Here is a 23,712-nt window from a genome sequence, read left to right on the forward strand (position 1 = left end):
TGAAAAGATGGTTTTTACTTGTTAAAGGGAACTAGTGACTATATTCGTGCTCCCAAAACTGTGGTCAGCATGAATCAGTCTGCCTGGCTGCACGATTGCAGACAGGTAGGTGTTACTCTGAAATGCCAGTCTGGGACCATTGGGGGAGACCAGTGTGGTCCTAGACAGATTCTCTCTCGCCTCGCTTTAAATGATTGACAGGTCTCTCTTGCATGTACATAGGGAGAGCCTTGTCAATCACCTGGAGAGTCCGGTCCGGAACCACATCAGACCCATCTCCTCTCTGCCTACGGTCCCTGGATGGTTCATTATACTTTGTTTTCTCTGATTATCTGGAGCATTCCAGATTAAAACATACCATACTCCTCTGCAGTCACACAGCCCGGATCGGGTTCATGCCGCCCATGGATTGGGCACCATGACTTGACTGACAAATTCTCTGATGCCGCACAGTCTTGATGACCTGTTCTCTGTAGACCTCTTGACCTGTAATACACATGAGACCTGTTGGTGTAGTATTCCCATTCTGGTTGGGGTAACGCTTTGGCCACGACACCTGTCACGCACCCAAGTTCGCTCACTTCCGCTGTTACGTCGCAGTGCAATAAGTGAATGGGCTTGAATTACGACATTGAGGTACTGTGACAAAGAACGTGCAAGAAGTCCAACCCTGTCTCCTGTCACTTGTATTGTACTGTGATGTAGCCGGCACTGAGCAAACCTTTGTCACACGTCATATGTTGTGGCCAAAGTCACAGTGTAGCCCCAGATTTGTACAGGTTTCCTTTTTTCGATGTATAGGGGATGTTCAGCTTTTCTTCTAGAGAAATGCATTTTCAACATCTTTATTTAACCAGTGTCGGCTGTCTAATGTGCCCTTCAATAGTTAGGAGCTGAAGGCTTGTTTGGTCAACAGCTGTTCCTCCTGCTTTCTCATACACATGCATACTCTGCTACACTGAGCATGCATGTAATTTCAGTAGGACGAGGGGAACAAGCTGCTCACACACTTCTGCTTCCGGCTTATCTCTTATGAGAACATAGGGTAAGGCATATTGAATACCTGATCTAGTGTATGGTTGTGTTCTGACTCCTCTGATGGCAGATACCAGGATAAAGGTGTGTTGGACAGGTTACCTTTCAGCGTGTTCAATGCTTTTTATTTTTTCACTCCTGATTTTGCCTTACAAATACTGATGTAAAATCTGAACATGTGAATGTGGCCTATGAAGCGCTGGTTGACTATATAGCAAGTTGCTCGGCACTCGTTTACCTGCTTGTTTAGACAGGCCGAGCAATAAAGCCACTTATAGGGTCACTCTGTTCCCGGCAGCACGTTGCCTCTTTACCTGTGGGGATGTGCTGACAATTATAATGTTACATTTTGCTGAGTGTTTTTCTCACTTGTCAGGTGATCGCTGCATTGTGATCCTACAGATCCTCGTCTGACGCTTATCTACATGTCCAAGTGCCCCATAAGCTTCATGCACTCTGCCATTCTCCGATAGAAAATAGGGGACAGAAATGTACACCTTGTGGTGTTTTGTTTTTTCCTGCAGGTTTTCTAAACTGTTCCAAAACCTTATATTAAATCCTATAGACTGCCAGTCTCACTCTTCAGCAGTTTATCTCCTGGTGACTCTAAAAGGAACACTAAGGGTATGTGCACACGTTGCGGATTTCTTGCAGAAATTTCCTGAAGAAAACCGGAAATTTTCTGCAAGAAATCCGCTTTTTTTTTTTTTTTTTTTTGCTTTTTTTTCCCGTTTTTTTCGCGTTTTTTTAGCATTCTGCAAGCGTAATTAGCTTGCAGAATGCTAAAGTTTTCCAAGCGATCTGTAGCATCACTTGGAAAACTGACTGACAGGTTGGTCACACTTGTCAAACATAGTGTTTGACAAGTGTGACCAACTTTTTACTATAGATGCAGCCTGTGCAGCATCTATAGTAAAAGATAGAATGTTTAAAAAAAATAAAAAAATGCTTATACTCACCCAGACATCTCCTCAGCGGCGTCCGTTCCTCTTTCTATAGCTGGTCTGTGCGCACAGGACCTTCCGTGACGTCACGGTCACGTGAGCGGTCACATGACCGCTCACGACCAATCACAGGACAGTGACGTCATCGGCAAGGTCCTTCACCGCACATCAGCTACAGGACCGAAGCGACAGCATGCAGTGGAGGCGGGAAGACATCGAGGGTGAGTATAGGACTATTTTTTATTTTAATTCTTATTTTTTGACCACTTATATGGTGCCCAGTGCGTGGAGGAGAGTCTCCTCTCCTCCACCCTGGGTACCAACCGCACATAATCTGCTTACTTCCCGCATGGTGTGCACAGCCCCGTGCGGGAAGTAAGCAGATCAATGGACCCCTAGGTGTGCGGAATCCCCTGCAATTCCGCATTTTAATGAACATGTTGCTTTTTTTTCCGCGATGCGATTTTTTCGCGTAAAAAAAGGCTACATTTGCACAAAAAATGCGGAATACACTTAAGTAATGGGAGGCATATGTTAGCGTTTTTTTCGCGTTTTTATAGCGAAAAAAACGCGAAAAATACGCGAAAAATACTTAACGTGTGCACATGGCCTAAAGCTAAAGAGTGTGATAAAACTAATATCCTACGTAAATCACTTATCACTCTTACCTTGTGGGTTTTTTTTTTCAGGGTGAAGAACCCCCCAGTCTGGAATATATCCAAGCCAAGGATCTGTTCCCACCCCGGGAACTAGTGAAGGAGGAGGATAAGTTACAGGTGAGATTTTGTCACACTGACCGCTGTAGGCGCCAAGACACCGGTCGCCTCCTTACTGTACATTGCCGATGCCCAGCACTTGGAAGGGCCGCTGTCACTGCAGCCTGGCCACGGTGCCCACACAGGACGCTCGGTTGGTCTGTATTGCCATATGCACACCTAGTACCTGACTAGGATCTGGTCGTTTCTAGCTACAACATGTCTGTAAATAAGAGGGAATGAGGACCACCTCTGATTCCAGGATCACAGCCTGCCGCTGTCTGGGTTTAATTCCCCCCCTTGTCGTCCACTTCTTCAGATGATAACGGAGGTGTCTGTGCCATGTCTCTCTGGCAGACAGGATAGTGGGAGACTTGTGCTGCAGCAAGCTGCTCCCTAGCCAGAGACGAGCAGGGTTTGCTCCTGTCCCCACACCTGCACAGCAGAGGAACGAGGCGACAAAAGAAATGCTGCTCTTCTACACCAATAGGATGTTGCAGTAATTATTTTGGCAATATAGAAAGACAATTCTATTTTTGTTGTTACCTGTTAGAATTTGAAAGTCATAACTGTAACCTGGATGGAGAGGTCTGTGGTTTGTGCTCCACCTTTATAAACCGCTTTCTCCTCTACAAACCATATAATTTATGACGGGGTAAGGCTCTGTGCACACAGCGCTCTATTTGACTCATGTGCTGGGAAATGCTCCATTCACCCATCAAAAGCCTGACGTGTCCTTTTCACCTTCCCTTGCATGGCGTTCAGTTCTCTTTAACAAATTAGTAATGTCCTGCATAGGGGACGACTGCAAAAAAAATAAAAGGTGTACTAATGTCCTGCACACTGCACCTCCCTATGGAGGGGACGACTGCAACATTGCGCTATCCTAGCTTGGCATAACTAATCCTAACTATAGGTGGCAAGAAGTGGACGGGCAATACATGAGAGCAGTTTAATGTCCCTCTCCCACGGTCGGCATTATTCACTTGTGAAGCTGAACTACAATACCAATAACCGCCTGTTGACAGGCTCTGACAGGTGAATTCCCCCCAACCCCCGTATACAACGTATAGCCATACACAACTCTGCTATGTAGGCACGTAAAGACACACACAGCTCTGCTTTGTAGGAACCTATAGATGTATATAGCTACAATATATGCAGTTTGCCTCTTCAAAGAGAAAGAGGACTTGAACTCTATAGCGCCACCTATTGGAAGTAGCAATCCTACACGTCACAATCAACCCTTTAACAAGTCTTGCAATATGGAAAATTACAGACCGAACTTGCATAGTTGGTAGTGTATCAAATACTTATTTTCCCCACTGTAATGTTTGGCCCCACCATGGAGCACCGAGCGCATGTACTTGGTTTCAACAGTCATTCTGCGCTGACCATCCCTTTTAAGCAAAATGGATGTCAAGTTGAGAGCAAACCTTGAGGGTTGTAGAAAAGTAAATGCTTTAACTTCGGGATGCTGGGTAACAAGTGTGCTCATTGTGTAGAGAGGTGCTGTGGAATTTTTATGTTCTAGTAAATTCTGTGTAGTAGACTGAATATTGGAATAGCTTACAACCATGTGATGGAGAGCGCGGCATGGAAGCAGTCAGGTGTTTGTGCTTTATGCCAGTATGTCTTTAAAGGGTTTATCCAGGAAAATGTTAATTATACACCAATGATCTTTTTACATAATAGTGTGACTTCTACATGTATATGTTGGTCCAATAGGATGCAGGTTCCCTGCTTTGGGTTCTGGTACATGTCTATGGAAGTCTTGTTTCTGCTTCCTTAATGACACCGATCCATGTGGCCTGCATTGTTGGCTCGTCATCCAAGTATGTGACCACTAAGGGGATGACACTGTGATGATGGAGGAGGAAATAAGCCAGCCCCCTTCACTCACAGCTTTCCAATGATTGCATTTCCTGGTGTGTTTGGACCCAAACCTCATGAGTGATGAGTGGGGGTGCAGGAGGTGGAGCAGGGGGGTGAGGGTATGAGCAGACTTTGTTGTTGGGACCAAGGGGTGGATCCAGGTCAGCTGCCTCTCACCCGCCAAACCAGATCTCACACTTTGCACTGATGAGGGGTGGTACCCCAAAACACAGTGTCTGCAAATTGAGATTCTGGTTTGGCATTTTTCCTAAGTCATGTGACAAGGCTCGGTAAAGGGTCGACATTGACTTTCAGGATCGCTACTTCCTATAGGTGGCGCTAGGGTTCTAGCCCTCCTCCTCCCAGAAGAGACAATTTGCTTGTTAGTGTGCTGAAACTGCAAGTTTCACCTCATCCCTGAAAGCTTGTAAGGGGCTCTAGTGTTGTAATGGGGTCCGGAAAGTCACACATGACAGGCAGAGTATACTTTGTGTAAATCTGGATGGTTGAGTGGATTTAGGTCTTGGGATAGCCCCTTTAATTTAAAAAAAAAAAAGCCCTCTGGTGTGCAATGTCTTATTTATTTGGACTTTCAGGGTTGCTAGCCCTTTACGCCGTTATGCTCTGCATCCTGATCCAATTTGCTACAGTGTATTTTTATTCCAGGCCGGTTTATATTGTTAATTATTCATGAACACAAATGTTTTCTGCTGTGCCCGTACATTTATGGAGCAATTACCAACATAAAGATTCTCGCTGACACCGTTACAGCTTTCTGTGGTATGGAAATTGGGCACATGAACAGTGGGTGAAAGAATCCACACTGAACGGGGGAGTCTGCTACTATGGACAGGCCCCTGATAGTAAGAAAAGTCCTCTGGGACCCTCAGTGATTACGGTAGCTGGCGTATTGTGCACGATTCTGACAGCAGGAGGAAGTGCTGAGTTATACTCGCTCCTTCCCAAACTGCAGCGCCATTGTAGAGGGAGACAGGTACCGTATTCAGCAAAACTTATTTGAAATCGGTGCATTACAAGGAAATCTAAGAGGCTGCAGAGCTGGATTGTCACTGGATCATCTGTATCATGTATATTTTGGTTTTACGTATGTGTTGTAGTCAATAATTTACCAAACTGACCATCAATACTAAGGGCTGTCCCAAGAATTCAAGAAATCATATAAACATACCGGAGTACAAGCCAGATTGTAAAATTATCTTTATTAAACAATTGTCAAAGAAATTAAAATAATTTTATAAGAGTATCTGACATAAGCAAGCATTCCTTCATAATCAAGAGTTCATAATTCATTGATACGTCAAAAAGAGAGATCCTATTTTCCCAGTATCATACAAATAGAAAACTCCGTTCTATAAAGTGCAAAAATGTGTTAAATTAATCTTCAAGAATTATATATTAATAAACCAGGAGTAAGAATGGTGGAACAATATCCTATCAATTGACATAAAATAGTCAGAATAAGTGGTCCTGCACATGATTATCTGGGGATACAGCCAAAATGAGGCAAGTAGTTGATGCTAGTACATGAAAGTTCAAAGACAAGGGGTGAATACCTACCTAATATGCCAAAAGAATAAAGCGTATTATAAGGCACAGTAAACCTGTGTGGTCGCCAAAAAGAACACCCCTGAGGACATAGGGATGACATGAGGTAAATGGGTAGTAGCTCTTAAAGCTCTTTCACACATCTGTGTCTCCGGTACGTGTGGTGACAGTTTTTACATGTAAAGGAGACACTTGCACACCTAGACCCATTCAAGTGATGTCAGTGTGTTTCCACGGACTGCTGTCATTGTTATCACTTGAATATAACTCTCATCATTCTCCCCTGTTCTCGCTGATCGCCGGCAGAGCAGGGGAGAGTGATGAGAGCATCTTCAGCACTGGGGAGCAGCGCTAACTGTACCACCTCTTCCCTGGCACCTGTCTGTGTGGTACTGATACGGCACACGGTTGCCCAATTTATGCTGCAGGTACCGTATTACACACAGACACTGACATCTCCGGTACCAGAAATATCAGAACGTGTGAAACAGGCCTTATGAGAGTTTTTCGTCTGACGAACGCTAATCTGCATGTTTTCCCCATTGAGCATTACTAATACTCCATACCTGACTGCTCTCATTATAAGGAAACTAGTGATCACTACAGCAATAAGAATAATACCTGTTTTGTAGTAATCTGATCTGAGATTAAAGTGCAGAGCGATCAAGCTTTGAAGAAATATGTAAATTAGTTTGAAAGTGCATTAGGGGTGTGGTTGGTACTCTCCATGCATTTCCACACCCAATTTTCATGAAAACTTTTAGCGCTGACATGTTGTACTAATAAGACAGGTATCATTTTATTTTTGTGGTAGGGTTTGTATAGCCATACAAAAGATCAGTAATAAAGTCGTCCTGTCAGGTACCTTATAATGAGAAAACATCCGCCTAGCCCTTCCCAGAAAAGGGGCCAAACAATATAATGCAGCATTTTACTTTTCCTTAGGAAAGTGTCTAGAGAAATGTTAATAGTTTCTGAGGCCACCAAATTTATTCCAACAGCGGACAGACATTGGCAGCAATCTGCTCCCGTTATGATTAAGGCTAGTTCTGAATAAAGCTCTTTGGCAGAGATGAAAATAAATCCTCTGCAGTTACTGGATGTGTCGTCTGAGCAAAACATCAGAATGGTATATGGTTCATGCAAATAAGACGGCCATGAAACGGGAGCTGCTTGAATTAAAGATGGCCTGTGCAGAGCGCGGCAGTACATTATTAATCAGCTCAAATCATTTCTCTTTTGCATGTAATTATGTTTCCTTTAAAGAAAATCTGTCTTTGTCATCCAACCTTTTTTTTTTTTTTTCTTTCTTTCACCACCCAGGTACCTTTCCAAGTGCTGCCGGGCGAGAGCGTGGAGTATTTAGGCAGCGCAAATGATGCGGTCATAGCAGTCTCCAACTACAGGCTGCACATCAAGTTCAAGGACTCCGTCATCAATGTGAGTTATTGACTGGGCAAAGTAGGACCGTTGGGGTTAATTCAGATGCCATAAATTTGTGGCCGAAATTTCTGAATGTGAAGATCGGACACTCCTTGATTTCGCCGGCCCTCATTCTGATTTATAGGACAGTCACTGACACTTCTGCAGCAAATCTGCTGCTTGTGAATGTGATAGTCCGAGTGGTGCTTACAGCAAAAGGTTCTCGGACTATTCCGTGATTGCTCTCTGATTCAGATGTTTTCTGTGGCATTCTGTCTCTCAAAATCCTTTGTAAATCAGTGCCGTAGTTTGTTGTGACCCTTGCTTGACATCTGGATTAATGAATATTTAATGAGTTAATGCCATGAACAACAAATATCAACTTTCCAAAGGATTATACATTCCACCCCTCCCCCACCTCCCTTTCCCACCGATCACGAGATCAGTTTCCAAAGTGCTCTGTATGAATGGAGCAGAAGTGAGCATGTGCGACCACAGTCTATAGGAGTGGCAGTCATACATGCTCATCACTGGTCTCTTCATACAGGGGACTTTGGGGATCCCGAAGTTTGTACCCCCAGCAATCATGCGTTTATTGTCTATCCTGTGGATAGGTGGTATATGTTTTACACCAGCCCTCTAATGTCTAAAAATTATATACAGATTTTCATACTGGTCAATTGCCTCTGAAAAGGGCTGCTGGTGGTTTTTCTGCAGCCACAGGATAGGGACTCGGCTTTCATTGATTTAGTATCCTTATCGTGGCCCTTTTTAATTAGGGTGTTTTTCTTAAAGACACCAGTGCACTGAACCGTCATATAGACCTCACAAAGGGAGGTCTCTACTCAGGACACCCTCGTTAATGAGCCAGAATGGAGCGCTTATCAATGGTGACTTTAATAAATGGCTAACCATTCAGATGTCCGTATAATTCTACATTTCCTCAGTAGGGGCACTGCAGGGAAAACACCTGGCTGGCCTCCCAGTTGTGATCAGATCCATTATGAACGGGGGTTTATCTTCTGGGACTCTAATATTTAGAGTGCATCTTGTATCTATCCAGGGCATTATGCATTGTCTTCTGTAGGTTTGTATTGCTTCCCTCAGGGGGTATGGTGGTCTGCTCATACACAGTAAGTAAATGGGATGCTGACAATAAGTGGCGGAAACACTGGTGATCAGGATAGACCATATATATGATGCAATATTTCATTTCTGACTTATTTTTGTTTCAGGTGCCTTTAAGGATGATTGAGACTGTGGAGAGCCGTGATATGTTCCAGCTGCAGATTATATGCAAGGACTCTAAGGTGGTCAGGTACGGCTCGTTATGTATTTTCTAGCCTTTGGCACTGTGTGAAGTCTTCACGTCTGCTCTTATCTGCTGCTTTACTCATGGTTTGTTGTCCTGCATGTTCAGATGTTGAGCTTACGGATATTTTAGCGGCGTGCTCCTGCTTCTAACTAATGATCTGAAATTAAGCTTTCCTTACCATGTAGATTGTCACTGCCTTTAATAACACAGGACCCCACCTTTTAATAGTGGAAACCCATTTCTGCGGGCTTCAGTACGTGCATCTTCAGCAGGCAGTATCCACCCAATGATTTCTGCAGGCAGCCGCACGGAGATCCTATTCTGAAGGGGCTTCAATCCATCATCCCTTATCTGCAACTCTTCTCTTGCCTGTGTCGTTACCGCCAGTAGACCTGTGTGGGCCCGCCATGCACATGCTTGGCCACCTCTCCATACAGCTCTTCTCCCTATTCCCGTCCAGTCTACATCCTTCAGCAACTGTTACAATAACGAAGATTTTCTCATGTGTTTTCAGATGTCACTTTTCCACCTTCAAGCAATGTCAGGAGTGGCTGAAAAGACTAAGCAGAGCCTCGGCTCGGCCAACCAGACAAGAAGATCTGTTTGCGTTTGCCTACCATGCCTGGTGTCAGGGGATCTGCACAGATGATGAAGACCACCATGTCCACCTCTGTCGCCCAGGTGAGCTGCATCTCTGCTATTACAAGGGGAAATTGCACCCCTGTTCCAGAATTTAGTGCCCCTGTTAACGGCATTCGGGCAATTCTTTCCTTTTCATAGAATCCATTAGAGGGGGTGTCCAGCTTTATGGGAAAAAAAATAACTACATGTTATGATGAAGTAGCAAAAATACCTAAACAACCTGCTTTCCTCTTCAGCGATCTAGCTGTGCGGCTACTGTGTTTTTTTTTATTTTCAAGCTGCTGGCATGTGATAGCTGAAGCTAATCTGTGACTTTACAAGTTAGGCTTCTTTCACACTTCCGTCGGTACGGGGCCGTCACAAAGCGTCGGCGCGCCGTACCGACGGACGTGTTTGCTTTCACATTTCCGTCTGCATTGACGAGCAGGAAAGATCGTGAGAGCAATATTTCCTGCTGGGCATGCGCAGTGTGAAACACTGGATGCAACGTACGGAAAACGTTCCCTTGAACGTTTTTCCGAGACGACGGTCCGCCGAAACCCGACGCATCCAGTGGACGACGTATGCAACGTATGGCCATACGTCGCTAATGCAAGTCTATGGAGAAAAAACGCATCCTGCGGACAACTTTGCAGGATGCGTTTTTTTTCTCCAAAACGACGCATTGCAACATTGGCCAAACTACGGAAGTGTGAAAGAAGCCTTACGTGCCATATTACCGGCATCACTGCTCGCCAGTGGGAACCACAATGCCAGTTATATGGCACGTGACTGCTAAAGCCTCGGACTAGTGGTAGTGGGCAAGTGCCAGCTACTTGTAAACTATAACCAGTGCGCGCTGCAGCTTCTTCACTGGATGACCGGGGATTAGATTGTATTCTTCTGTCACATCTGCTGTGCTGGTTGGAGTCTCTACCACTGTGTAGGGTCCATTATCTGCCTGGGGAGTCCCTCGTATACTATTGTGTGATTGGCTTATTTTCAGGTGACCACGTGAAGGATCGCTTCCAGATGGAGCTGCTGCGGATGGGTTTTGATATGCAGAATGCCTGGCGAGTGTCTGACATCAACCACAACTACAAGTGAGGAATTAAATCCATACATCATGCTTAGTTAAATGTTAACACGTTTTTTTCTCCCTACGTTTTGGCACACGTTACACCACTTTCATTTAGCGCGCTAACCCCCTGTAATTATCATTGGCACCACTGAGGGGAAGGAATGTGCTGCAGGCTCAGACTCGCACATAAAGGGGGCATTTAGGAGGGAAAGAAATGCTGTGGATTTTGGCAACAGATCAATTTGCTGTGTGACATTTCATTTAAACATCAGCATAAAAACCAGAATCTGATTGTTGCTGAATTTTCCCTCCGGTTTGTTTATATTGGAAGCTTATATATTGTTGTCCTCTCTAGTAATGAAGACAGAAATGCTGTGTACATCATGTAATCTACAGACCCCACATACCTTCAAGAAATTGGTGAATTGTACAGCCATAATACCACATAGCTTAAGGGCTTAATTTATTTATTATGCTTTGCTTATATAGCACAATCTATTCCACAGCACTTTACAGGATATAATCACTGTCCCCAGTGGGGATCACAATCTACATTCCCTATCAGCATGTCTTTGGAATGATCACACATTGTGTTTTTGCCACACAAAAAATAAACAAAACTGAGTTTTACATTACCATCCTAGTGGATGAGATTTCCTGAAAACTCCTGCCTGCTGTGTATCCAAAGACTGTGTTGAACTATGTTTTTGTATCTTTATTTTTTTCTCTCTATAGTATAGGCTTCTATGGGGAGCCGAATGAACAAAACAAGCATGTAAAAAAATGCATTTGAACGTTAAGTGCATAATTAAAGCTTTTCAGTTCTTAAAAAACGCTGCTTCAAATCTGAACGCATGAAATCAAGTGGAAAATACATCTAAAAATACAATAATCAGATTATTATATATTTTGGTGTGGACACCTGCCGAAAAAAAGGCATTTACACGTCATGACTTCATGTGAACATGGCCGCCTGCTGTTAATAGATGGTTTCATAGAGACCCTCAGAATTGGTTAATGTCCCCTTACAGTTTTTTGTAGTGTATATGACTCGGACCAATATGTTGGACTAATAGTGATGCATTTGTATTGGTTTCTCTTTAGACTGTGTGCAAGTTATCCACAGAAACTGCTGGTTCCCGTCTGGATCACCGACAAGGAGCTCGAGAATGTTTCTTCTTTTAGATCGTGGAAAAGGATTCCTGTCGTGGTGCACAGGTAAAACTAAAGGCTTTTCTGTACTGTCCATCTAACCGCCATGGTAAATGTGTATCTTACTATTCAGCTTCAGAGTGACACCTATTGAAAGTAGGTAGACGCTCAAGTTCCTGCGTGGTTTCTCCAGCTCTAGAGACTTAAATGTTTAGCTGGCCATGACTTTCTCTAGCAAAACTAGCTCTTGGGTGGTCGCCTTTGTAGCCAGACTTTGCAGTATTTAGCCAATTTGCTAGGAATGCTCCCTTCCAACTTTTTCATCCTTTTTTTCAGTTATCAAATTGATGAATATCACTGATGTTTATCAATTTATTTCTGTATTGAGAGGTGTGAGACTGCCCTAAGGGGAAGGGTATGTGAACTCGGAGTCTTTTTTCCTGAGTGTTTGGAGCTGGAACTTCCAAATTTTTGAGGAGGCCTTGGAAAGTTTCTACTGAAGAAAACAAAACTATTTCAATGTGCCCTTAGATTTCCCGTTCCGGGGCCCCTAAAAGTAACTTGTGATGCCATGGACCTTATTTCAAATGCGGATGGTCTTTGTTTGTACAGCCTGTCATACAAGAAATTAAAGCAATAGTATTTCTCTACTAGGTCATGTGAGTGAAGGGAATGTCCTTTATAAGTGTTTGACCAGATCTAGTCCTCAAACGTCGTTCCTTTGTCTTGTAGACATACAAGGACAGGCGCAGTGATTGCACGGTGTAGTCAACCAGAGATCAGCTGGTGGGGCTGGCGCAATGCCGATGACGAGTATCTGGTGACTTCCATAGCAAAGGCCTGTGCCCTAAATCCAGGAGGACGTGCTGCTACTGCAAACTTCAGCAAAAGTAGCAATGATGGGAATGAAAATGGAGATACTGACTTTGGTAAGAAACTGAATTAAGTTATAGATTAAATAATAAATCTTCTGTTTGATTTTTTTTTTTGCTATTGATGAAAGTTGACCGTTTTGATTGCTCCTTACAGATTCTTCTCTTACTGCCTGTCCTGGTATCGAAGGGAGCGGAGCACCTCAGAAACTCTTAATCCTCGATGCAAGATCTTACACAGCTGCTGTTGCGAACAGAGCCAAAGGTGGAGGCTGCGAATGTGAAGGTATAGCTTGAAATAAATCTCTGCAGCGGATAGGTTTAGATGGATGTGTAAAGGCTTCTTATTGAAGAGCTGATAATCCGGTATGAGCATTCATTGGACCGTTTACTTCCAGGATTACACAAGCAGATAATCTATCATCCGACAAAGAAAATGCTTGTTATGTTGATTGGATCATTTTTGCCAGCATCAAAATAAACTTTCCCAGCAGCACAGCATAACAAGGATATTCTATGCTCATAGAACGATCGAATTAGCAATGGTTCTTTGCACATAAAACTCTAATAAACCTTTCTAAACAAACCATAACAGAGGTGTCCATAAATTAAGTTTTGTGTAATATTGAGAAATGACAGAGAAAAAGTATTGAACACATGAAGTTAAAGGTGCAAAAAGCCAGGGAAAGTCTTAACACCAGTTGAAATCTAACAACTCATGATGGATAAGACCAGTGAAGTGTCTCAAGACCCTTGCAACCTTATTATTGCTAAACCGACTGATGGCATTGGTTGCAGAAGAATATCTAAACTACTGACAGTGTCAGTGAGCAGTGTTGGGGGCATAACCCAGAAGTGTAAAGCACATAATGTCACCATAAACTGGCAATGACCAAGTGCTCCCCGCAGGATTTCAGACAGAGGAGTGTAAAGAATTATCCGATAAGTTGTCCAAGAGCCAAGGACCACCTGTGGAGCTCCAGAAATACCTGGAATCAGCAGGTACAATTACTTCAAATAAAGCAATAAATAATGCAAACAACCACCATGGCCTGTAAGCATGCTCACCACGCAAGATTCCATTGCTGAACAAAAAAGCTTGTTAAAAGTTTGCTCAACAACATTTAGACAAGCCTGTGAAATACTGGGAGAATATAGTCTTGTCATGAGAGCAAAAGTAAACATTTTGGATGCCATAATACACACCATGTTTGAAGGCCCCAAAACATCATACCAACAGTGAAGTTTGGAGGTGGGAACATCATAGTGTAAGGTTGTTATTCAGCATATGGCACTGGAAAACTTTATATTATGGAACAAGGGTGAATGGACAAATGTACCAAGACATTCTTGATAAAAAAAAAATGAAGTTGGACAATTTCAGGAAGACAATGCCAATGAATCTCTCAATTTATTTAAGAGAAGGGAAAGTAAAGCTACTAGAATCCAATAGACCTGAATCCACTAGAAAATTTTATGAAAGGAGCTAAAACTCAGAGTTCATAAAAGGAGCCTGCTGAACCTTCAGGACTTGAAGAGTATGTTTGGAAGAATGGACCAAAATCACACGTGAGCAATGCCTGTGACTAGGTTCTTTATGCCGGAGGAGTCTTGAAGCGGCTATCGCCAACAAAGGCTTTTGTATGAAGTATTAATTACATTTCACGAAGCCTGATCAATACTTTTTCCCTTTGTCATTTCTCATTACTCCTTATTTATGGACATCTATAGTTTGATTTATTTGTCTGTGTGAGAATTTCATGTCAATAGCTTCTTTTGAAATATATTAACTTTGAAAGTTGGTGCTCAAATTCAAAGCAGCTTTATTGGCAAGACCAAGTAAACATTAGTTTTACCAAAGCTCATGTAGTATACAGCGATAGGAAATGTGGGGGATGATGGATATCTATCTATCTAGACACACACACACACTCCAAAATAATTACCAAAGGTGATATTTAACCGCCCATCATGTGAACCTTTCTCAGGCAAGATGTGTGTAATAAATATATATATATTTATAATGTGTGCATATACAATGGCATGTAAAAGTTTTGCACCCCTGACCACATTACTGTTGTGAGCAGTTGAGCAAGTTGAAGAATAACTTTAGGCCTGTCAGAGATCATTTCAAGTTTGGCCACCCTGCATGGTTGGCACATACTTGCACCATCTGTTGCAAGTTTCACAGGTGGTGAATAATTTTTATAGCCATACATGAGTAGTTCAATTCTTATTTGAGGGATTTTCATCTGTTCTTCCTTGGAAAATTCTTCCAGTTCTGTGAGATTTCTGGGTCGTCTTGCATGCACTGCTATTTTGAGGTCTAGCCACACGTTTTCAACGATTATCAGATCAGGGGACTATGAAGGCCATTGTAAAACCTTCAGCTTGTGCCTTTTGAGGTCATCTATTGTGAATTTTGACGTGTGTTTTAGGATCATTATCCATTTGTAGAAGCCATCCTCTTTTCAACTTCAGCATTGTTTTATAAATGGCGTTATGTTTGCATCAATAATTTGTTGAAATTTCATTGAATCAATTCTTCCCTCTACTTGTGAAATGTTCCCCGTTCCTTTGGCTGCAACACAACTCCAAATCATGATTGGTCCACCCTCCTGCTTTATGGTTGGCGAGATGTTCTTTTCCTGAACTTCTGTACCCTTTTTTTTTCTCCACACATATCTTTGGTCATTGTGGCCAAAGAGTTCTATTTTAACTTCATCGGTCCAGAGGACGTATTTCCAAAATGCATTAGGATTGTTTAAATGTTCTTTTGCATACTAGTGATGCTGAATTTTATGGTGAGGACGCACGAGGGGTTTTCTTCTGATGACTCTGTCATGAAGACCATATTTGTGTAGGTGTCTCTGAACAGTAGAGCAATGTACCACAACTCCAGAGTCTGCTAAATCTTTCAGAAGGTGTTTTGCAGTCAAGCAGGGTTTCTGATTTGCGCCTCTGGCAATCCTACGATCAGCTCTCACTGACATTTTGCTTGGTCTTCGAGATCTTATCTTGACCTTGACTGTTTCTGTTTATTGCTATTAATTACATTTCAAACTGAAGAAATGACAACTTGAAAATGTTTTTCTATCTTCTTATAGCCTTCACTTGCTAGTTCTAGAGAGCTGCTTAAAAGAATCCATGGCTGCTGGTTTTTGGCACAAAGTTTGAGCTTAATTTTAATAAAGTTGGGAAATTTAGCTATAACCCTAACAACCTAATTAAGGTCTGAAACCTTGGTCAGAATTATTTGAGCACACAAATCTCTAAGGGGGCCCAAACTTATGCATCAGACCATTTTCGTTTTTGTAATTTGTAAGATGTAAAAGATTAAGAAAATTTTTTTATGCCTAAAATACAAAGTAAATGTGTTATCTTTAACTTTATTCCTTTTAAAGATCATTTAATCTTCAACTTGCTTAACTGTTCACAAAAACAGTAATTCTGACCAGGGGTGCACAAACCTTTACATGCCACTGTATATAGCTATATAATTTCATTTCTAACAGAGGTGCACATAAAATTTAACGCTAAGTAATGGAAGGAATCCTGCAGACAACACAGGTTAATGGCCAACAAATCGGATACATAACGGTCTTGGCACTGCTCACTACCAGTGGAAACATGAGACACTGGATAAACGCCTTCCTGACATTAGACGTAATGGTCCATCCATGTGCCCTGGGCCTATTTGACAAGGGACGGATCATTACGTCATCGCAATCGGGTGATCGCCTTCGGGTGTAAGCTGGTTCTGACAGCTGACATCTGACACAGAGCACTCCCGGCACTTTAACCCCCGAAATGCTGCAATTGAACGCGATCGCAGCATTCCTGGGGCAGGCAGAGGGCTGACCGGAGACCCCGTGGCGTGACGCGGGGTCCCAATCATTGCCATTGTGACTGGATGTCTTAATGTGGAAATCCGGGTCCCCACAGCTAGGAAACTTGCTGATCATGGGCAGTGCATGATCAGCAAGTCTGTCAGTGCAGAGCTGACAGTTTCTGCAGCATGGAGATGCTGCTTAATCTCCATTCTGCAGAAGCGATCAGCCTGCAAAAAATGGTAGTCCCATAGTGGGACAAAGTAAAAAAGTTAGAAAAAAAAAAAAATGGAAAAAAGAATAAAAAATCAAAAGATATTGTATCTCAAAATAAATAAATATTTGAAAACAAAACAATAAAAGTACACACATAGTTCAACGACCTGAACTATAAAACTGTCCCACTCATTAACCCCTTTAGTGAACACCGTAAAAAAGTCAAAAAACAATGCTCTATCCTCATACTGCCGAACAAAAAATGGAATAAAATGCAGTCAAAAAGACTGATATAAATAAACACGGTACTGCTGAAAATGTAATTTTGTCCCGCAAAAAACAAGTCCCCTTACAGCTCAGTCAGTGGAAATATAAAAAATACAGCTCTTAGAATAAAGCGACGCAAAAATAATTATTTTTTCTATAAAATAGTTTTTATTGTATTAAAGCGCCAAAATATTAAAAAAACTATATAAATGAGGTATTGCTGTAATCGTAATGACCCAAAAAATTAAATTTTAACACACACGAAACTGCATTAATCCCCTCCCCCCAAAAATAAAAAGAAAACACAAAACAATAATTCCTGGTTTTTGTTCATTCTGCCTCCCAAAAAAATCAGAATGCAAAGCAATCAAAAAATGTCATGTGCCGTGAAAACGTGAACTTGTCCCGCAAAAAACAAGACCTCTCATAACTCTGTGACCCAAAATCTGGAAAAATTCTAGCTCTCAAAATGTGGTGATGCAAAAACTATTTTTTCAAATAAAAAGCATCTTTTAGTGTGTGACTGCACCCAAACATAAAAACCTGCTATAAATCTAGTATCTCTGTAATCGCACCGACCCCGAAGAATAAAGTTGCCTAATCACTTACACCGCACAAGGAACGGGGTAAGAAATAAAACCAATTCTTCACCAGCTGTTGATTTTTTTTTTTTTTCTTCTTTTTTCATTCTGCCTCCCAAAGAACGCAGTAAGGCTCGGCGCATGTTTTTCCTGCGGTCTGCATTGAGCTGTTACATCGGGGTTTCCTTGTAAATCTCTAACGTGTGATTCAGACAGAACCTCTGGCGGGAGATTCCCTATAATGAGACAGATGGAGGCACTGTGGACGCCGTCTGACCTGTGATCTGGCCGTGTCCGTCTCTTTAGGATTGCATAAACTTGCCATCAGCCACAGTTTTGTGCACTTCTGAAGAGAAGGACAATGCTGAACAGAGTCCAGAGTAACCCTGCTGCCTCGTTATAGTGACTGGATTCCTTGGGGGTTTCAGCTGGATCACGTCACTCGGAGATTTAGATGAAAACCCCAAAGTATGTGCTCAGCGTAGAGCGCCAGATAAATGTGATCCCGAATGTTATGTAAAATGTTCCCAATAAAAGCTTCAACTCAATCCACAATAAAATAGCAAGTCCCCACTCAGGTCCGTCATCTGTTAGCAGAAATAAATGGGGCTTTCACATTACTCGTAGCACAAAGGCTCAGGAAGAGTGAAATGGCTCCTCACCCGCCAAAAGAAATTCAGCAAATTCTCCGCTCCCAAATCCAAATGCCCCCCTCCAGTGTATCTAAATCACATATATTGTCCATGTTTGGCATTTCTGAAGCGATGAGAGCCCACCTAACTTGAATCCAATAGCACGGGCTGGGCACTACAACGTACTGGTCACTACAATGGCAGTTTGCAATTTTCACTCGGCAACATTCATTGCTGCGTGTTTCTGGAAAATACCCATGGAGTCAAAATCATCACTACACCTGTAGATAAATTCCCCAAGGGGTAGAGTTTTCCAAATGGGGTCACTTGATGGGGGATTCTCCTCTTCTAGCAATTAGGGGCTCTGTATATGGAGTCCGCAAACTGTTCCAGAATGTAAATAGCGCTCTGTCCCTCCCGAGTCTCTCTGTACAGCCACGTATGAGATATTGCCACATTCATTAGAAATTGTGGGACAAATTTGGGTGTCATTTTTACCCACTTCTGCAAAAATGTAAAATCTGGCTAGAACTAAATTTCGGTGGTAAAAATGTAGTTATTTTGTCTTCACTGCCCAATGGTAGTTTGTAAAATGGGGTCACATATGGGGAGTTCTGTTGTTCTGGCATCTCAGGGGCTCTTTTCCTATATTCCTTAGAAAAATTAAAAACTTGAGGCTAAAACACAATTTTAATCCCTTCCCGACCTCCGCCGTGCTATTACTGCGCATGTCGTGTCTCCCCCTTTGATGTGGCTCCGGCGGTGAGCCCACATCAAAGTCGCGACATGTCAGCTGTTTTGTACAGCTGACATGTGCGCGCAATAGCGGCAGGTGAAATCGCGATTCACCCGCCGCTATTAACCTGTTAAATGCTGCTGTCAAATGCTGACAGCGGCATTTAACTACCGCTTCCGGCCGCGCAGCCGGAAATGAGCGCATCGCCGACCCCCATCACATGATCGGGGTCGGCGATGTGTCAGGACAGTAACCATAGAGGTCCTTGAGACCTCTATGGTTACTGATCCCCGGCCTGCTGTGAGCGCCCCTCTGTGGTCGGCGCTCATAGCAAGCCTGCAATTCAGCTACATAGCAGCGATCTGATGATCTCTGCTATGTAGCTGAGCCGATCGAGTTGTGCCAGCCTCTAGCCTCCCATGGAGGCACAAGTTAAAAAAAAAATGTTTTTAAAAATATGAAAAAAATATAAAAGTTTAAATCACCCCCCTTTCGCCCCATCCTAAATAAAACAATTAAAAAAAAAAAATCAAACCTACACATATTTGGTATCGCCGTATTCAGAATCGCCCGATCTATCAATAAAAAAAAAAATTAACCTGATCGCTAAACAGCGTAGCGAGAAAAAATTTCGAAACGCCAGAATTACGTTTTTTGGGTTGCCGCGACATTGCATTAAAATGCAATAACGGGTGATCAAATGATCGTATCTGCACAAAAGTGGTATTATTAAAAACTTCAGCTCGGCACGCAAAAATAAGCCCTCTCCCGACCCCAGATCACGAAAAATGGAGACGCTTCGGGTATCGGAAAATGGCGCATTTTATTTTTTTTTTTAGCAAAGTTTTGAATTTTTTTTCACCACTTAGATAAAAAAAATAACCTAGTCATGTTAGGTGTCTATGAACTCGTAATGAAAAAAAGCAAAAAAGCCAAACAAAAAACAAGTGTGGGACTGCACTTTTTTTGCAATTTCACCACACTTGGATTTTTTTTCCCGTTTTCTAGTACAAGACATGGTAAAACCAATGATGTCGTTCAAAAGTACAACTCGTCCCGCAAAAAATAAGCCCTCACATGGCCATATTGACAGAAAAATAAAAAAGTTATAGCTCTGGGAAGGAGGGAAACGAAAACTCAAAAACGAAAAAGGGCCGCGTCTTGAAGGGGTTAAAATGTTGTTTGTTTCTTAACGGTGCAGTGGTATAAAATTCTGTGAGGCACATGTGGTGTCAATACGATCACTGCACCCCTTCATTGGAGTGTAGTTTGTAAAATTAGGTCACATATAGGGGGTTCCTCCTGTTCTGGCACCTCAGAGGCTCTGCCAATGTGACATAGCACCCTGAAACCATTCCAGCAAAATCTGAGCTCCAATATGGCGCCTCTTCCCTTCTGAGATTTGCACTGTGCCTCAAAACTAGTATTACCCCACATATGGGGTATCGGCGTACTCAGGAGAAATTGCCCAACAAATTGCATGGTGCAATTTCTCCTGTTAACCTTATGAAGATTGGGGGTGAAGGGGTTAAAGATTTTTTTTTTTTTTTTTTTTTTATAAATGTTCTGCATTTGTGCCACATTGAAGTGTAGTAAAATCATTTATTGTATTGTTCTTTTGCTTTTAGAGTACTATCCTAATTGTGAAGTTGCGTTTATGGGAATGGCAAATATTCACTCCATCCGGAATAGCTTCCAGTATTTGCGAGCAGTGTGCAACCAAGTGCCTGATCCAGGAAAGTAAGTTTTCTTTAGGAATTTGGTTGTAATATATTAGTAGAACTCTTTGTATTGTTTTTTTGTTTTTGTTTTTTTACTCTAGTCAATGGGTCTGCTATAAAAATGACCACAGATTGGCAAACCTGTAGCTTATAGTTGGTCGTTTAATTACCTCTTTAGTCGGGCGACTGCATTTCCCTTGCACATCAGATCAGCAATAGATTGTTTTGTACATGGTCTCCCGATCCCTATCCTGGTATGCATGGCCCCCTCATCCCCATCCTGGTATACATGACCTCCTCATCCCCATCCTGGTGTGCATGGCCCCCTCATCCCCATCCTGGTATGCATGGCCCCCTCATCCCCATCCTGGTATGCATGGCCCCCTCATCCCCATCCTGGTGTGCATGACTCCCTCATCCCCATCCTGGTATGCATGGTCTCCTCATCCCCATCCTGGTATGCATGGTCTCCTCATCCCCATCCTGGTATACATGGCCCCCTCATCCCCATCCTGGTATGCATGGCCCCCTCATCCCCATCCTGGTGTGCATGGCTCCCTCATCCCCATCCTGGTGTGCATGGTCTCCTCATCCCCATCCTGGTGTGCATGGCCCCCCTCATCCCCATCCTGGTGTGCATGGCCCCCCTCATCCCCATCCTGGTGTGCATGGCTCCCTCATCCCCATCCTGGTGTGCATGGTCTCCTCATCCCCATCCTGGTGTGCATGGCCCCCCTCATCCCCATCCTGGTGTGCATGGCCCCCCTCATCCCCATCCTGGTGTGCATGGCCCCCCTCATCCCCATCCTGGTGTGCATGGCCCCCCTCATCCCCATCCTGGTGTGCATGGCCCCCTCATCCCCATCCTGGTGTGCATGGCCCCCCTCATCCCCATCCTGGTGTGCATGGTCTCCTCATCCCCATCCTGGTGTGCATGGCCCCCCTCATCCCCATCCTGGTGTGCATGGCTCCCTCATCCCCATCCTGGTGTGCATGGCCCCCTCATCCCCATCCTGGTGTGCGTGGCTCCTCATCCCCATCCTGGTATGCATGGTCTCCTCATCCCCATCCTGGTATACATGGCCCCCTCATCCCCATCCTGGTATGCATGGCCCCCTCATCCCCATCCTGGTGTGCATGGCTCCCTCATCCCCATCCTGGTGTGCATGGTCTCCTCATCCCCATCCTGGTGTGCATGGCCCCCCTCATCCCCATCCTGGTGTGCATGGCCCCCCTCATCCCCATCCTGGTGTGCATGGCTCCCTCATCCCCATCCTGGTGTGCATGGTCTCCTCATCCCCATCCTGGTGTGCATGGCCCCCCTCATCCCCATCCTGGTGTGCATGGCCCCCCTCATCCCCATCCTGGTGTGCATGGCCCCCCTCATCCCCATCCTGGTGTGCATGGCCCCCCTCATCCCCATCCTGGTGTGCATGGCCCCCTCATCCCCATCCTGGTGTGCATGGCCCCCCTCATCCCCATCCTGGTGTGCATGGCCCCCCTCATCCCCATCCTGGTGTGCATGGCTCCCTCATCCCCATCCTGGTGTGCATGGCCCCCTCATCCCCATCCTGGTGTGCGTGGCTCCTCATCCCCATCCTGGTATGTATGGCCTCCTCATCCCCATCCTGGTGTGCATGGCCCCCTCATCCCCATCCTGGTATACATGGTCCTCTCATCCCCATCCTAGTAGGCATGGCCACCTCATGCCCATCCTAGTAGGCATGGCCACCCCATCCCCAGTGTTCCCGTGCAGTCGGCGGGCACGTCAAAACAAAGTGTGCGGACGCATCTGCATACAACGCATGTCTCTGCGTACCCAATGTTAAAGATAGGTACTCATGAAGCATGCTGAAGTAGGGAGGAAGTACGCAGCCCTACGCACTCTACTCAAACGCAAGTGTGAACCCGGCCTTCCAGCGCTGCTCCATCTACTGATAGTGGCCAGCTCCTACACATAAGCCCCCTATTGATTGAATAGGTGACAGATGTGCAAAGCCCATCTGCGGCACTCGGTATGTGGAGCAGCTCAGTACCAAAGAACTGCTGATCTGCAGGGGTGCCAGGTGTCACACCCCTACCTATCAGATATAGGCCATCAATGTTAAAGTAGTGGATAAATTAGACTTTAACATATAGTTGGGATTTTTTTCCCTTATGATTTTTTGGCCTGATCATTTTTTCATTTCCATTAAATAATGCCATCGCCGTGTGCTTTCCCTTTTAAGATGCCACTTACCTGTCTGATTGAGAAACCCCTTGTGTGTTTTGTAGCTGGCTGTCGGCATTGGAAAGCACCAAGTGGCTGCAGCACCTCTCTGTCATGCTGAAAGCTGCCACTGTTGTGGCCAACGCAGTGGATCGAGAAGAGCGCCCGGTGTTGGTTCACTGCTCCGATGGGTGGGACAGAACCCCCCAGATTGTATCCCTGGCAAAGCTTCTACTGGATCCATATTACCGAACATTGGAGGTGAACAGTTTTGCTGACAGATAAATATTTTAGTCTGCATTTTGTAGTGTTAATCACAGCAAGGTTTTTTTGCCTGTTTTTTTTAGGGATTCCAGGTTTTGGTTGAGACAGACTGGCTAGATTATGGCCATAAGTTTGGGGATCGTTGTGGCCATCAGGAAAATGCTGAAGATCAGAACGAGCAATGTCCAGTCTTCTTACAGTGGCTAGACTGCGTCCACCAGCTTCTCCACCAGTTTCCTTGTCACTTTGAATTCAACCATACCTTCTTGGTAATAAGTCGCTTTGCATTAATAATTTTTTTCTTAATAAATTAGCTTTTAATCAGTGTTCAGTATGTAAACTGAAGAAAAAAGTACAATTGAATATTGTGAGTTGCAATATTTAGGTTAACTAAAATGTTTGGGTAAATTGTTTAGAAATGTCATGTTATCTGATCCCAGGTGAAGCTGGTGCAGCACACTTACTCGTGTCTCTACGGAACGTTCCTCTCCAACAATCCATGTGAGCGAGAGACGCGGAACATTTACAAGAGAACCTGCTCCGTTTGGTCCCTATTAAGAACTGGCAACAAGAACTTTCACAATCTACTTTACATGCCTGGCGGTGAGATGGTAAGTC

General features: G+C 43.8%; 1 protein-coding gene across 2 annotated transcripts in view; it reads left to right on the top strand.

Annotated features, from left to right (window-relative positions):
• Positions 1–23,712, top strand: part of MTMR4 (myotubularin related protein 4) — an 80,144-nt gene that overhangs the window by 44,794 nt on the left and 11,638 nt on the right. For both annotated transcript variants that reach the window (XM_077294566.1, XM_077294565.1), the window contains 12 exons: positions 2,669–2,755; positions 7,499–7,615; positions 8,833–8,915; positions 9,427–9,593; positions 10,540–10,636; positions 11,719–11,832; positions 12,499–12,695; positions 12,796–12,924; positions 20,529–20,640; positions 22,896–23,091; positions 23,178–23,363; positions 23,535–23,705. In XM_077294566.1, the coding sequence (XP_077150681.1) occupies positions 2,669–2,755; positions 7,499–7,615; positions 8,833–8,915; positions 9,427–9,593; positions 10,540–10,636; positions 11,719–11,832; positions 12,499–12,695; positions 12,796–12,924; positions 20,529–20,640; positions 22,896–23,091; positions 23,178–23,363; positions 23,535–23,705 (1,656 nt within the window). The remainder of the gene's footprint in view (positions 1–2,668; positions 2,756–7,498; positions 7,616–8,832; positions 8,916–9,426; positions 9,594–10,539; positions 10,637–11,718; positions 11,833–12,498; positions 12,696–12,795; positions 12,925–20,528; positions 20,641–22,895; positions 23,092–23,177; positions 23,364–23,534; positions 23,706–23,712) is intronic.

This window comes from Ranitomeya variabilis, chromosome 3 (assembly GCF_051348905.1).
Source record: "Ranitomeya variabilis isolate aRanVar5 chromosome 3, aRanVar5.hap1, whole genome shotgun sequence".
Lineage (NCBI taxonomy): Eukaryota > Metazoa > Chordata > Amphibia > Anura > Dendrobatidae > Ranitomeya > Ranitomeya variabilis.